The following is a 15,457-nucleotide window of genomic DNA, read 5'->3' on the forward strand; positions in this document are numbered from 1 at the left end:
TGAAAATAAAAAAAGGATTCCGCTTAGGGATAAGATAGAAAGCACCACGGACTGCGTTTCTGTAGTCTCTCCGCTGCGCCAACCGCTGCCTGAAGGTTGTGCTAACACGTCTGGCTAACGCCTCGCCATATCCCGCCGAAAATGCTATTTTTCCTAAACGCTTGGCCATCTGGAGCTCGCACTTCTGTCGCTTTCGTTTCTGACCAAGCCGTACATATACCATAAATTTGTACGAAATCGGTGATGACGAGTAGGCTGGATCCTCTTGTTAGCCACAACCTGACGAGTGTTTCCAGATTGAATTTTTCTCTTTGAAGCGGAATGTGCGCTAATATGAAGTTAGGAAGATAGCAGATGAGCTCAGTTGGTAGAGCATTTGCTCGTAAAAGGTACAGGTCCCCAGATTCGAGTCCCCGTCTGGCACACAGCTTTAATCTGCCAAGAAGTTTTATGAATTTTGTAATATGTAGCGATGTGGCGTTTACGGTTTGTTCAGGTTCAAGAAAATCAATCAGAACCTTTCCTTCTTGCGTTCCTTAGAGACACTTCTAGGGCGACTGATACGAGACTTATCGTGGATACTCCTGTTCCACCTTTGAAATGTATCCTATATCCTAATACTGCTGGCCCTCATGCGGACATCCCCATAGGTACGTTGAAATCTGAGGTGAATTTCAACAGCACATTGACCCTCGCTGGCCGCGGTGGCCGTGCGGTTCTGGCGCTGCAGTCCGGAACCGCGGGACTGCTACGGTCGCAGGTTCGAATCCTGCCTCGGGCATGGGTGTGTGTGATGTCCTTAGGTTGGTTAGGTTTAAGTAGTTCTAAGTTATAGGGGACTTATGACCTAAGATGTTGAGTCCCATAGTGCTCAGAGCCATTTGAACCATTGACCCTCTTTCACATGGATGTAAATGACAGTACACTGTCGAAACGGAACAAGGGCGTTGGCCATTTTGGAAATACTGCCTGTGGTCACGGGTTACATGCTAATGACATCACAACATGACATCATGTGGGCTAAAGTTTCTAGATTGGGTTGCTCATATCTTTCAGGATGGCCCCGGTACGTTCTGTAGCGTCGTGCGATGACACCGAATTTGACAAAGCACTCGGCCGTGTCTTTCGTAAGGAACAACACTGGCATTCTCTCCAAACTCTTTCGCCAACCTTGACGATGTTTGTTGCTATACTTTTGTTACATCCTGTATGTTAAGGTGACAGGAGAAATTTGTCATCCCCAGGTGACATCACCTTAATATTATGTATTGTGTAACACATTTTCTCTGAGATTAAGATTGCGTGGTTGATCGGGCCATTCTAGGGTTCAGCGGGGTCCTTGAGTGTTCATCAACACCCTGGTTCATTTTGTCGGTAATCTAAATGAGTGGGTCCAACGCAAGGTACGGAAAACACACGAAAACTTCACAGAACCAGTTCCGACACAAAATACGAGGGCTATTCGTTTTTTAAGGTCCTATCAGTCAATAAATGGAAACCACAGTGCAAGTCGAAAATGTTTTATGTGCACCAGTTAGCTACTTCTCAGCATAGTCGCCGTGCACCAGTTAGCTACTTCTCAGCATAGTTGCCGATCCGACATTTGTCGTAGAGTTGTACCAAGTTTCCAGTATCATCGTCATAGAAGGGAGCCGCTTGTGCTTTCCTCGAATTCTCTACGCTGATCTGCAGCTCGTTGAATGTGGCAAAATGTTGTCTACAAAGCCAGTGGTTCATTTGAGCAGAGGTGAAACTTAGAGGGAGCCAATTCCGGGCTGTAAGGGTAATGAAACGCTTAGCGTCGAAAACGCTTCAGGGGCGTCTTCATTGCCCCTGCAATGTGCGGACGAGAATTGTCATGAAAAAGGGAAATTATGCGGACTGCATGTAATCAGGCGAAATAGCTCAGCAGGCTTTCATACGTGGCACGGCGTACTATTGTTCTAGGTATGTATATATGTTCACTGTGCGCTGAGAATTGAAAAGAGCGACGTGACGCGATCGACGGGCGTACTAGAGATACTGTCTAACACATCTGATTTACTCTGTGGTTTCCATTTCGTGCCGGATCGAACGGTAATAAACGAATTGTTCTCGTACCCCGTCATTCTCCACACACTGCGGGTTAAACGCTTCACTGGGACGTCGACGTGCTCGATCCCTTGCATCATTTGTAAAGAGACAAACGTCGATTCAGCGGACGTATGACCCGCATGCAGTCAGATACTGTCCGGTTTCGATGTTTTACGGCCCATTGAAGACGTGAATCTTCGTGTACTGCTGCGAGGAGTGGTCCTTTGCAAGATACCCGACTGCTAACACCCATCTTCCTTCGTTCTCTTCGCTCGGAAAATGGTTGAGGTGGAACTGTATTCACTGACAGCTTCATTTCTTGTTGGGTTTGAAACGGATTGCCATTGAGAATGCATGACATTTAATTAACGGTGAGGTCATGATCACGTCTCAACACGATAGATGCTTCCTGCTATTGCTCACGTCTCCACGTTCACCCGTCTTACTACACGGGTTCCGAACATCCGACTGACGCGTATGCACCGCTTCATTGTCGTGTCTTTCGTCAGTTGTGAAGTACCGCATCTACGCCGTTCTGAAGCGATCATTGCGCTTTTTTAAGAAGCTGACTGGTATTTTTCCTGGTGAGTTTATTAAGTTCTGTTCGCTGGGAAGTTTTCCGTCATGTCGCATATCTGTTCGGATACTCCATATTTTTCAACACGTTTTTGTCACGTCGCTTTCTTATTTGTTTGTTCGATACAAGTTTTGCAATTGATTTTAAACTAACTTCCCATCGAGTTAAGGACTTGAAATTTCCACGTAGACCAGAAATGAATGACCATGCAATATTAACTCGGCTTCTTCTCCGGTGTGTGACTGAGGGTACTTCGTATACCAGTCCTTTCCCGATGACTTGAAACTTTCAACATAGCCCAGACCTGGAGGACAATGCAATATTAACTTATTTTCCTGTCTGCTGTGTGGCGGAGCGTACTTTGTATACCACTGCCATTTGCCTATTTTCTTGTTCCACTTCAGAATGTTTCGTGGTAGGGACGGATGCTGGTAACTCCACGTGTGAGCTTGATTTCCTCTGATTTTTATCTTCGAGGGCTTTTCACGAGGTAATCGTTGAATCAGGTGAAGACAGTCGGAAATAATCTTGAAATTTACGACGTATCTTTGTTACAATCTCATCATAATGTTTGATATCGATTGAAAACTTTAAATATAATACGGTTTTAAAACGTATTAAAAAGTATAAAATAACACCTCGTAGCCTCATACAGATTCCTAATCCAACAGAGAGTCCTGAAAATTAGTGCGTCTGAATTTGTAATAACTATGACAGTTCTTGTAGAATTTAAAGTGATCAACGTGCGGCACATGTAATATATAACACATGGATGACTAGTTCTCCTTAGTATTATCTGTGTTCGCGCCCAAAGTTTTTCGTTTTAATTCAGCAAGTATTTTCATAACTATTAAAAAATGACAACCATAAATTTTCAGGAGTGTCTTTGCGTGTAGTCAGGAGTCTGTATGGGGTTAGGAGAAATTATTTTATACTTTTAAGTCCGTTTTTAAAAAAAAAGTGTTGTATTTTTTATTTAAATAATTATTGTTCAATAGGTGGAAGTGTATAGAAGACTTCGTGGAAGTCATTCTGGCAGAGACGGGGCCTAAGGTAGCTACAATGAGCGTAGCGGACCGCCCAACTGATATACCGTGTCGTGAGACAAATTCCCACCAAAGCACAGGACGCAACGGGACTTGACGACGGCGACAAAGGACGCAGGAGCAGTTGCGTTTATTTTTCTAGGTCGCTGGCTCCTGAGTCATACGGGCGGAAGCCGCTACCGTCGGCTGGTGGCTGGGGGGACCCGTTCTTTGTCGCCTGGGCGAGTCTCTCCGGAGTCTCTCGTGCACGCACACGGAACCGCTCCATCGCGACCGGAAGCCAGAGCTGCTCTGGCGAAGCTTGTCCCGTACACCGCTCTTCTGCCGCACCCACAGACGCATAACCTCACTCTCAAGCTGTGCTTCAGCTAACTCCTGTCTGCAGCAAGTGGCGTGTCGATATTCGACTGCCTCCTAGTTGCTGTACAAACCTCCCAGGAAACAGAGCCAAGAGGCAGCTATGCACAATGGCTCTAATAGATAAACTGTGCCAACTTAACATACCAATACCGGATGTCACCTTCGTTACATAACGTAATGATGGTGTGACGTCATACATGGGCAAACAGAAAGATAATATAACACTGACACTATTTCTGTTGCGTCTCTGTTAACTTTCGAAATGTGGTTAGTGGTGACAGAGTAAATTGTAGCGTAGTGTGAGGTCTAGGTTATGCTGATGTCGCGAGGCGATATCGAATCCTTCAGTGAGTCCGAAATATTGAACTGTGATCGATTTCAGGTCTCGCTTCAACACTAAGTTTAAATTTGTTCATTTGATTTGGTTGTCAGATTACCCACTTAGTTCAACCATTATAGATCGACTAGCCTTTTTCTTGTGTCTTCGCCCACATATATGTTCAACTTACGTATTGAACACGTTTCCTCTTTTCCCTCGCTGTGTTCACCTCTTCCTATGTGTGTCCACCTCATCCTCCCACCTGTATGTGTCTGTCTCTCCCTCCCCCCCCCCTTCTGTCTCCTCATATTCTCATTTCCCTATCTTTGTCCACTTCCTCCACTTCCTCTCTCTGACCATATCTTCCTTCCCTCCTTCCTCTTACCATATTCTTCTCCACCTCTCTCTTTCCATCTCTGCTCCCCCCTTTCTTTTCCACCTACCCACCATCCTTCAACACCTCCCACCTATCTCATGTGTCTCCACCTCCTCTACTCTCTCTGTCCATCTCCTCTTGCCCCATCCTCTGTCCAACCCATTCTGCCCATTGCTTTGTCCAAACCCTCCTCTGTCCATCTCAACCTGCTGCCCCCCTCCTCCCCCCCCCCCCCGACATAATCAGCACATCTAGCCAATGCAATACTGTTCTGTAAAGCAGACCAAAACTACTCCAACATGTGTGCATGCAGGACAGCCTAAATGCTGAGGACTGGAAAACCGTTTCTTGCCCTTAACATGTAGGCTGCTATTCCCACACATGCCTGTGATACAGGGCAGCTTATATTCCAGGGGCTGCCAAAAACATGTATCTCCTATTGAAGCTAGGAGGTTATAAATACCACAGTGCAGATAACTCGTGAGGCCTGTTGTCCTGCTGTTTTTGTTTAACGGAAATTGATCCAAGAATTGGGGGAGAGACATGGGTTCACAAATCAACTGTTATCTAGATACAACTCATTTTCTGTTGCATTTCTCAGTGTCTAGGAACACATGGCACCTCTAAATGTTAAAGTAGGTGTTCAAATTGTCCACGCATCTGAATGCAACATTGAATTCGTCTCTGAAATGAGCTGTGTATCCTCTCAGGCAATACTAGGTATTTCGTAAATGCTGGAAGACTGCTTCAACACACAAGCGTAATTCCTCGAGAGAGTTGACCTCACTAGTGTAGACCAAGCTTCTTACGTGACCCCCCACACAGAAATTTATGGGATTTAAATCTGGATACATATCGAGTGTTGACCACAACTCCGAGTTGGCACACTCTTTAATGAAAATGTGGTGGAGCATTGTCGTGCATGAACCACATGTTCAGGGGTTCGTACAGTGGGACATCATCATGTACATGTGGAAGTGCAGTCCGCAGAAATCGCATGTACTGCTGCCCAGTTAATCTATGTGGTACGAAGTGTGGTCCAGTTATGCGGTGTCTGAGCAGTCCTGACCAGACGTTCAGCGGATAACACCGCTGATATCATGATACGTGTATTGCATTAGGATTGACATTGGCCCAAAAGTGACAGCTATGGTAGTTAAAAACACCATCACGGAAAAATCCAGCCTTACAAAACAGGAGATTCAGGGTAAACTGTTGTTGCACCCACAGGCAGAAACCCTCTCTAGGAGGGAAGTCTGCGTTGCTGAGGGCTTGCACTCGCTGGGGATGATATGGACAGAGTATTTGCCTATGTTAAATCCGCCACACACTGCTGTGACCTTGGGTAGCGGTTCTCCTTGTTGAAGTACTCGGACGTTCGTGTACAATGCGTAACACCCTTTCCCCAGCATGAGGTGTTATGGATCTGGGTCGATCTTCATGTACGTGGTGTGCGAAACTCCCGGACTCTAAGGTGACTGACTGACTGACTAAATGTATGCCTGTCGGGCTGGCTGCGGAGAGGAAAAGATTCTTCGTACAAACATACAGCCTCAAGGTCACTGCCATTCGCTTTGCCACACATGAAGTGCATGTCAGCATACTCTTCATTGGTTTAACGTCTGTTTATGATGCCTAACTACTGCAGCCTATATCTATTTGAAAATTCATCTGCACTTCACACTCCTTTCCATTACCAAATTATCTTCTTCCTTATGGCTCAGGAATGTCCTAATTTCTTTCCAAAATTCGCTTCACACAGACAACCCCTTTGACACCTTAATAGTTATTCGTTAAAACTTTTGCCCTGTAAGCTCTCGCAAACTTTCGACAGAGGATTACTTTGAACATAAGAATTCGACTGCGAGATCGCGTTGCAAAATTTGAGTGCGAGAAAGTAACTTGAAAGTGCCTCACTGGTTCCCTGTCTGTTTAAACATTCGTTATAGCAAGAACACTGTGTTAATTCAACACTGTCAATCATTAAACTTTTAAACTGATAAACTGACCCTATAAAAACTCAATGTTCCCTTTTATTATTATTTAATTTTGGCTTACTTGTTGCACAATGAAAACACTGTGACACAGCTCTTGTTTTGAAAGACACTTAGGATGTTGCACCCTGTATACCACAGGAAAATTTTCTGTCGCGCGACACTCAGTGGGATTGCACTCCCACGTGTCCTTACCGTAGGGTTGAAATACCCAGGGGATGGCAGCAGTGTTGAACTTTGTCGAGAATGTCGTCTCCTTGCTTATCGCACTGCAAACTGCCTCTTGCCATGGCGAAATGTGCGGGAATCCACGCCACAAGGGAGGGAGGGGTTCCATTGACGCCGTGTATGCCATCCCCTGGATGTAGATTCTGAGCGGCGGCATACCTGAAATATTCCGCCAGTGGTCACAAGTAAGAAATCAGCGTGATTTCAACGCTAGGCGTCGCATTTCTGACGTCCATCGCAGAAGTGTCAAAAGTAGACGACTCTTCGCACAGAATTGTGACGAAAGTTAGTGCCCGTGCGGCATCATTAACCCACCTTACACCGTATCGGTTGGCAGAACATTTCCAGGCTTAACTCTTTCGCAGACTGTTCGGCATACGTTTCCGTCGAATTGTGCTTCGCGTAACACTCGACAATAAAAACGAGCAGTTATAACGTGAACACCAGTTTGCGTTGCATTAAACTGGTCACTGTACATGTCTGTTCTTCTGTCACAGACATATCAACATAGCACGCGGCGGAAGCGCATGCGCAGACATGTGACAGCAACCGAATGGTGCGTCGAAATCACGATTTCCAATATCGACCTGTTCATTAACGAGGATCAGTTTCGCGTCAGCCGTATGAACATTATCTGAATCAGTTTCTTTTTGAGCACCCTGTAACGTGCAAAAAAACGATGCTTGGCAGCCTACCACATGTTAATTAGTAGGATAAAACTGTCCTCAACAAGAAGACTGGTTTCAACATCACAGTGCCGTAGTAGAAATTATCCTGTTGGAGGACGTATGCCGTTGCCCTCCTCGAACATTAGAATTGTCCTACTCAGCCGTTAGGAGGCTTCGAACCTTAGCGCTTTACATGTGCGCAACTTTCTGACAGACGTGAAATAAGTGATGGAGTTGCGAAAAAATTCTAAAGTGTAAATTTGTATGTAATACTCACAAGGGAACCTCCCCATCGTACCCCCCTCAGATTTAGTTATAAGTTGGCACAGTGGATAGGCCTTGAAAAACTGAACACAGATCAATCGAGAAAACAGGAAGAAGTTGTGTGAAACTATGAAAAAAATTAATAAAATATACAAACGTAGTAGTCCATGCGAAGATCAAGGACAATGGGAGTCAAGGAGCGCCGTGGTCTCCTGGTTAGCGAGAGCAGCTACGGAGCGAGAGGTCCTACGTTCAAGTCTTCCCTCGAGTGAAAATTTTAATTTTTTATTTTCAGTTTATGTGACAAACTCTTATGTTTTCATCACTTTTTTGGGAGTGATTATCACATCCACAAGAAAACCTAAATCGGGCAAGGTAGAAGAATCTTTTTACCCATTCGCTAAGTGTACAAGTTAGGTGGGTCGACAACGTATTCCTGTCTTGTGACACACATGCCGTCACCAGTGTTGTATAGAATATATCAGACGTGTTTTCCTGTGGAGGAATCGGTTGACCTATGACCTTGTGATCAAATGTTTTCGGTTCCCATTGGAGAGGCACGTCCTTTCGTCTACTAATCGCCCGGTTTTGCGGTGCGGTCGCAAAACACAGACACTAAACTTATTACAGTGAACAGAGACGTCAATGAACGAACGGACAGATCATAACTTTGCGAAAATAAAGAAAGTAAAATTTTCAGTCGAGGGAAGATTTGAACCAAGAACCTCTCGTTTCGCAGCTACTCACGCTAACCACGGGACCACGGCACTCCTGAGTTCACATTCTCCTTGATGTTGCATATCTAGCGCATGGACTACTCAGTTTGTATATTTTACTAATTTTTTTCATAGTTCCACACAACTTCTTCCTGTTTTCTCGATTGATCTGTGTTCAGTTTTTCAAGCCCTATCCGCTGTGCCAACTTATAACTAAATCTGAGGGGGGTGCGATGGGGAGGTTCCCTTGTCAGAAAAAGCGACGCACCACAAAGGAATTATCCGAATGAGACGGAAATCGATAGATGTGATGTACATTTACAGCCAAACAAATGATTATAATTTGAGAAAAATTTTACAGGGCGTACATAAAGTCCGGGAAACTTTCAATTATTTATTGCACAAGAACTAAAAATTGTACAGATGTCATACATATTGAATTTTGAAGAGAAACTCTGAAAGTTTTTTTTTCCGAATACTTGCCCTACCCGCCCCAGCATGGCATTGTCGACTGTGGCAGTCGCTTTCCGTGTTCTCTCCCGGAGCTCTGCTACATCACGTAGTAGAGGCGGTACATACACCAGATCTTTAATGTGTGCCCACAGAAAAAAGTCACACGGAGTGAGATCTGGTGGTCGGGGAAGCCATTTCTTGGAACAGCTGTCCCCTTCTATAGCACGGGCGCCATGTTTGCGACCAGCGCTGACCATCGGCAAATTACCAAACTACGCTGTGGCGGTATACATGAAAAAAAACTTCCAGAGTTTCTCTTCAAAATGACATACGTATGATATCTGTACAATGTTTAGTTCTTGTGCAATAAATAATTTAAAGTGTTCCCGGACTTTATGTTCACCATGTATTATTTATTCAAGAGATGCTTTACAAATTGTGCAAGTCAGTAACTCATTGGTCCACCACTGGCCCTTATGCAAGCAGTTATATGGCTTCGGCATTGATTCACAGAGTTATTGTATGCCCTTCTGAGGGTTACTATGTCAGATTCTGTCCAACTGGCACGTTGGATCATCAAAATCCCGAGCTGATTGGAGGGCCCTGCACATAATGCTCCAAACGTTCTCAATTAGAGAGACATCCGGTGGGCTTGCTGATCAAGGTAAGGTTTGGCAAGCACGAAGATGAGCAGTAGACTGGTTGGTTGATTGATTTGGGGGAGGGGACCAAACAGCGAGGTCATCAGTCCCACAGGATTAGAGAAGGATGGGGAAGGACCTCGGCCGTGCCCTTTCAAAGGAATCATCCCGGCATTTGCCTGAAGCGATTTAGGAAAATCCAAATCAGGATGGCCGGATGCGGGTTTGAACCGTCGTCCTCCCGAATGCGAGTCCAGTGTGCTAACCACCGCGACCAAGCACTGGAAATTCTCGCCGTGTGTGGGCAGGTACTACCTGGCTCAAATTTAAACCCAGGATCCTTGCCATAAAGTGCAACAAAACACGGCGTAGAATATCGTCGACGTACCACAGCAGTGTAAAGGTGCCGTGGGGATGACAACCAAGGGGTAGTGCTGTGGAATGAAATAGCGCCACAGACCATCACTACTAGATGGCGGGCGACAGTCAGGTTGGTATCCCATTGCCTTCGGGAGCGTGTCCTGACACGACACGTCTCCGGTCTGGGATTGTCTTCTGTGATGAGTCCCGCCTCGAATTGAGCGCCATTGACCAGCGAAACCGTCTCAGGATACGCCCGAGAGAGGAGTGGGGCGCCAGCCTGACTGTCGCCGGCCATACGCCCCGACAGCCAGGAATGATTGGGGTACCATTCCATTTCACAGCAGGATCCCTTTGATTGTCATCCGCGGCACCTTTACAGCACATCGCCACGTCAGTGACATTCTACACTCCGTTTTGTCGCTCTTCATGGCAAACCATGCTGGGCTTACATTTCAGCAAGATAATACCCTCCTATAGTGGCGAGGGTTACCGCCGCTCGTCTTCGTAACTACCAAATCCAGCCTTGGGCACCAAGGTCGCCGGATCTTTCCCCAGTTGAGAATGTTTGGAGCATTATGGCCGGGGCCCTCCAACCAGCTCCGTATCTAAGGCGCCAATTGGACACAATCAGGCACGATATCGCTCAGGAGGACATCGAGTTCTACTAATTTCCGCCCTATTCGGATAATTCCTTCGTGCTGCGCACTTCTTTTAAGCGTGTATTTCATATGGAAACAATGTTCGTGCCAATTCATTTTAGAGCCGTTGTTCGTGTATTGTATCAAATTCCAGCTGGCCGCCAACGAAGAATCTGTTTTGTATATTGTCATACTAGATTTACTATATTAGATAATTAAGCTATGAATTAAAACTAACAGAAAAACCTGTTTCCGATTTTTTTGTGCCCCAGAGACAAGAATGAGACCGAAATTACTTAACACTAAGTCTTCTGTAGGAAATGCCTTTCGCCCAGGTTAATTTTAAGGCACCTTTCTAACTTGATTTATGTGCGGTAAATCAGCTTCATTGGATGCCAGTTGTTAGAGAAAGCGGTGGTCAGCCTGTACGTAACACCACAATATCAGCAGTATCATTTTTATAAGCTGTGTGATTTGCTGTAATTGCGGAACATTAAACATTGGGTATGAGAGGCCTTTTGATATTATGCGACTCACGGGCAATTGGAATTTTATGTAGCAGTATAAAAGACTGCCTATAAACAGAAACCGCCGCAGCCTTTCATCGTGCTAATTATTGTTTTAGTTTCGATCTCTCTTCGTCTGTCGCGCTAACGAACGATTTGTCAGCACCGCTGGCTTCGGTAGTTGTCGCCGGATATAATGCTTCGTTAGAGAGAGATTAATTCTACTCTGAGCTGTATTTCTGGGAATTAATAATTTGTCTGCAGACTGAGATATGAACTCTGTCTCGTATCTGAATCTAATTAAAGTAGAATTAACCCGTTTCCAGGCGTTGCTGTTCGCAGAAGCTGATTCGTTCTGATTTCAACGAAATTCGAGGGAAAATTAGTTTGCTTTATTCACCACTTTGTCGCAGTTCTCAGTAATCACCGTAACGTGTGGCTGTTTGAGTAATCATTTAGCAATACATACCTATTTCCTTTTTTATTATTTTATTTGGCTAAATGAAAACTAACGTTGAAGGAAATTTCGCTGTTTTTCCTTAGAAAGTACTCGTTTCCGGACACAGTGATCAGAATCCAGTTTTGCGCTTGTGTTTATCCATTCCCGTTGCAGCTTATCTTTTTGTGCCCTTCATGAGTTTCATATCGACACATCCGTAGTGAGTATGGTTTCGCTGATAAATTTTTGTGCCCCAGGAGTAGCACGTTTCGTTATTTCAAAATGTTAGGTGACCTACATTAATTAAAAACACAAGCTAGGAACGTGGCAACTGTATTTGATAAGTTCTATAGCTCGGTCACTTTGAAAGCAAACTCATGCTGCAGTGACGCATGTCAATTAGCAACGCAACATCGACCAAGAACTAGCTCAAACTTTTTTTTTCGGTATCTCGTTAGTTTGTAAGCATAATTATCACTGTCTAGTAACAGAACGCTAAAACAGCAACTTCGCAATGCTTTTCTCTGTTACTCCAGCTTACAGTGTATGAAAAGTCTTATAGCACACCATAATTGCCATTTTTCCTCAAGCAGCAACATCGTTAGAAATTCGACAGCTCATTTTTTTCCGATAAAGGACCTCCAGTTTACAATGCGGGCGTTGGCCATTGGTCAGCTACGAATTTTATGAGGAAAAATGAGGCTTTTTCTCTAATTACAATAATGTCTGATCAAAAATATTTATAGTACTGCTAAAAGAAATAATGTTATTTGAGTTTCGAATTTTCACTAGAAGTTTTGATTTCAGGAAGACGAGAGTGCAGGCAGTTCATCGGAGAGCGCTGTTGTAAGTAACTTGGGCAGTAAACGTCTCAGTGTCTCAAACGTACGTGAATCTTACAGTGAATGTCCCAAGCTTATGTTGGTAAAACGTTATGGTTACTGGGTCTTCTGCTTCTGGTTTGTGGTTGATGTCTCCTCGTATGTGTGCAATGTTTATATTGCTATTATTTTTTTCCTCGTAGGTATGTGCCTTACGACTGTTACGGGTGCGACTCGTGAGGACGCTATCGAAACAATTCAAGAAGTAAATACATAAATATGAAAAAATATCGTTTACTAACTCCAGTTCCTGACTGGCTCCTTATGGTTTGCTGAAAAAAGCTGCTTGTTCCTAGTGGGATATTGGATAAGCTTGTAGTAGCACATAACTGCTGCGTATGGCGTCATAATGCAATGGATACACGCAAAATTTGGCCTCTGTGGAAAGGCTAATGTGGGGAAACGTTGGTGCGTGGCAGAACAGAAATTATCAGTAATCGGTAATTTTCTACAGCGACATCAAGAAAGATTGCCTTATCGGTAAGCAATTTAACTGGAAAGATGGTGTAATTTACTGGACGGAATGCAAAGTCGTTTGGTGATTTTTTGAAGCTGTGTATAACTGATCAAAATGGTCTCCCGCGAGGGCGCTGCGTGGGGAAAAAAAAGTGCGCACTGAATTCCACAAAATGCGGTTGAAGAAAGAAAAACCCAATTTTATTTAATAAGAAAAATCCATCTAATTTTGCATCAGTCAGAAAGGTTTTACTTATTCCACTACTTGTTTCGACGAATAAAAAATCATTACCACAGCAGCAGCAGGAGCAGCTGGAAGGCACCTTTTACTTAGTTGATTTTAGTGGCAAGCATCAGTGATACGTTACGGTAGCAACTAAAGTGGCTCTGTTACGTTGTAACTTGCAACTGCTTGAGGACAAAGACGTTGGCAGCATTCCGAACCCGAAAATCACATGTGCTTTCCACTGTGCACCAGTCTCACATCGTTCAGGTTGTGTCGCGATCAATTCCCCATACTTAGGTGTCCACTGCCTTCAGGCAGATGTTGAGATGGTCCACAGGAGATACCCTTTCTCATTTTGTGCCAGTCTCAGGATTACATCAGATGTAAAAGTAACTTTGGTCCACCCCAAACGACCTAAATAATAACGTAGGAAGTTCGATAAAATTTAACGTGGACGATGCTGTTGAATACAGAGAAGCTGAAAAGCTAGAAAATGATAGCGAAGTGGAGGAGTCTCTGCAGAGGATCCACATTGGTGAGGGAATTCGCAGTTGACCCTCAACACAAACAAATGTAACTATTCCCGGATAAGTATACAGAAAGACCTATAATTCTATGATTACACGATCGCCAAACAATCACTGGAAGCAGACACGTCCATTAAATATCTGGGAATATGTGTACGAGGGATTCAAAGTGTAACGAGTACACAAAATTGTTGGGAAACGCAGATCCCATACGGAGATTCGTTGGGAGGTTCTCAGGAAGCATAGCAGATACACGAAGGTGCAAAAGTCTCATTTGACAGGTGCTTGAGTATTGTTCGTCCGACTGGGAGTTTTACCAGGTATGATTAAGAGAGAAGATTCGACGAAGAACAGCACGTTTCGTTAAAGTTCAAAGCGCGAAAGTGTCACGGAGATACCCAGCCAACTCGTGGCAAACGGCGCAACAAGGTGTAGCTTACAGTAGAAATATCAGAGAGCACATGCCAACCGTTATATTGCTTCCACTTTCGTGTGTGTCGCGAAAAGGCCATGAAGGTAAAACTAGAGGGATTCGAGCTGACTCGGAGGCTTGCCAACAATCGTTCTTCCCGCGAACCATTCGTGACTGAAAATGGAAAGGAACTGACTGTGCTACAGAAAGTACCCACCGCCAAACACCATAACGTGGCTTGCGGAGTGCGTTCCTCGTCGCAGACTGCACCTTAAACCCTAATGTTCATCTTCCCTTCTTTGAGTTACGTGTCTGATCTGCCAACGCTCGTTTTAAACTATCGACGGCAGTAACCAGTATCATCCTGTCGGACACAAATATTCGAAGGAATGAAGAACCAGGAAACTCCGACAGAGCACTTTGCTACGAAACGTAGGATGATCTGATGTTATCGCAGCAACTGAACTGTTAATCACAGAAATATCTCTCAGCCAGGTAGTCGAAGGCCGAGGACAAGCAGAGATAATGCAGTATTACAAGTCAATCTGGGATCTCCGTGGGTATATGACCGCAGTGAGGTCAGACGATAAAAGTGGAAGCTGCTACAAGTAGAGGGCACTGAGCAACTTTGAGCAACGCCACGAGCCTTCCAAATCGTGCAGGGGGAGGCGATTTGGGGGGGGGGGGGGAGTAAACATCACCAGATCAAACTTGATTCGTTTGTGAACATTAAAAGGACATCTATAAAAATGTGGCATGTATAATCTTTGATTCAGGTTTTTTCTTGATTTCCATAATCCACTTCGCGTGAATGGCGAAATGAGTCTCTCAGCATTGTCAAGGCGTATTTCTATCCTGTAAGTTCCCTCCTGCGATTTGGAGAATGATGTTATTTTTGTTTTTGCGTATGTCTGTATTGTTTCGTAAGTGCATACAACTGACAAGACTGAATTCCTGAAATAATTTCTTAATTGAAGGTCACTTTCAGTTTCATTGCGCTGATTAATGAGGTTGACCAAAGAATGCAGTGAAGTGTAAAAAAACAATAGAGCAAATTTTTAGGGAAAAATGAAAAGAAAATTCGAAATTTATTGCAAATTAAATACAGGAAGATTAAACTATACAATTATATCACAGTTATAAATTACATTTGAGTCTTTAACCTATTGGTGGATCCTGGCCTCGGTAAAACATTAATCACAGCGCCCTGTATACTCCAGTGTGCTATTATTATTTTTATACAAATTCGAATGGTTTTATGGGACTCGTAATACGCGTGGGCGCATCCCTTGTA

At 44.2% G+C, this 15,457-nt stretch overlaps 1 protein-coding gene across 3 annotated transcripts in view; it reads left to right on the forward strand.

The window, feature by feature from the left end:
• LOC126194678 (protein phosphatase 1 regulatory subunit 14C) overlaps window positions 1-15,457 on the forward strand; it is a 940,541-nt gene that overhangs the window by 465,907 nt on the left and 459,177 nt on the right. For 2 of the 3 annotated variants that reach the window (XM_049932878.1, XM_049932880.1), the window contains exon 3: window positions 12,469-12,507. The exons of the other annotated variant lie outside the window; for it this stretch is intronic. In XM_049932878.1, coding sequence (XP_049788835.1) covers window positions 12,469-12,507 — 39 coding nt within the window. The remainder of the gene's footprint in view (window positions 1-12,468; window positions 12,508-15,457) is intronic. 3 annotated transcript variants of the gene reach the window in all.

This window comes from Schistocerca nitens, chromosome 7 (genome assembly GCF_023898315.1).
Source record: "Schistocerca nitens isolate TAMUIC-IGC-003100 chromosome 7, iqSchNite1.1, whole genome shotgun sequence".
Taxonomy (NCBI): domain Eukaryota; kingdom Metazoa; phylum Arthropoda; class Insecta; order Orthoptera; family Acrididae; genus Schistocerca; species Schistocerca nitens.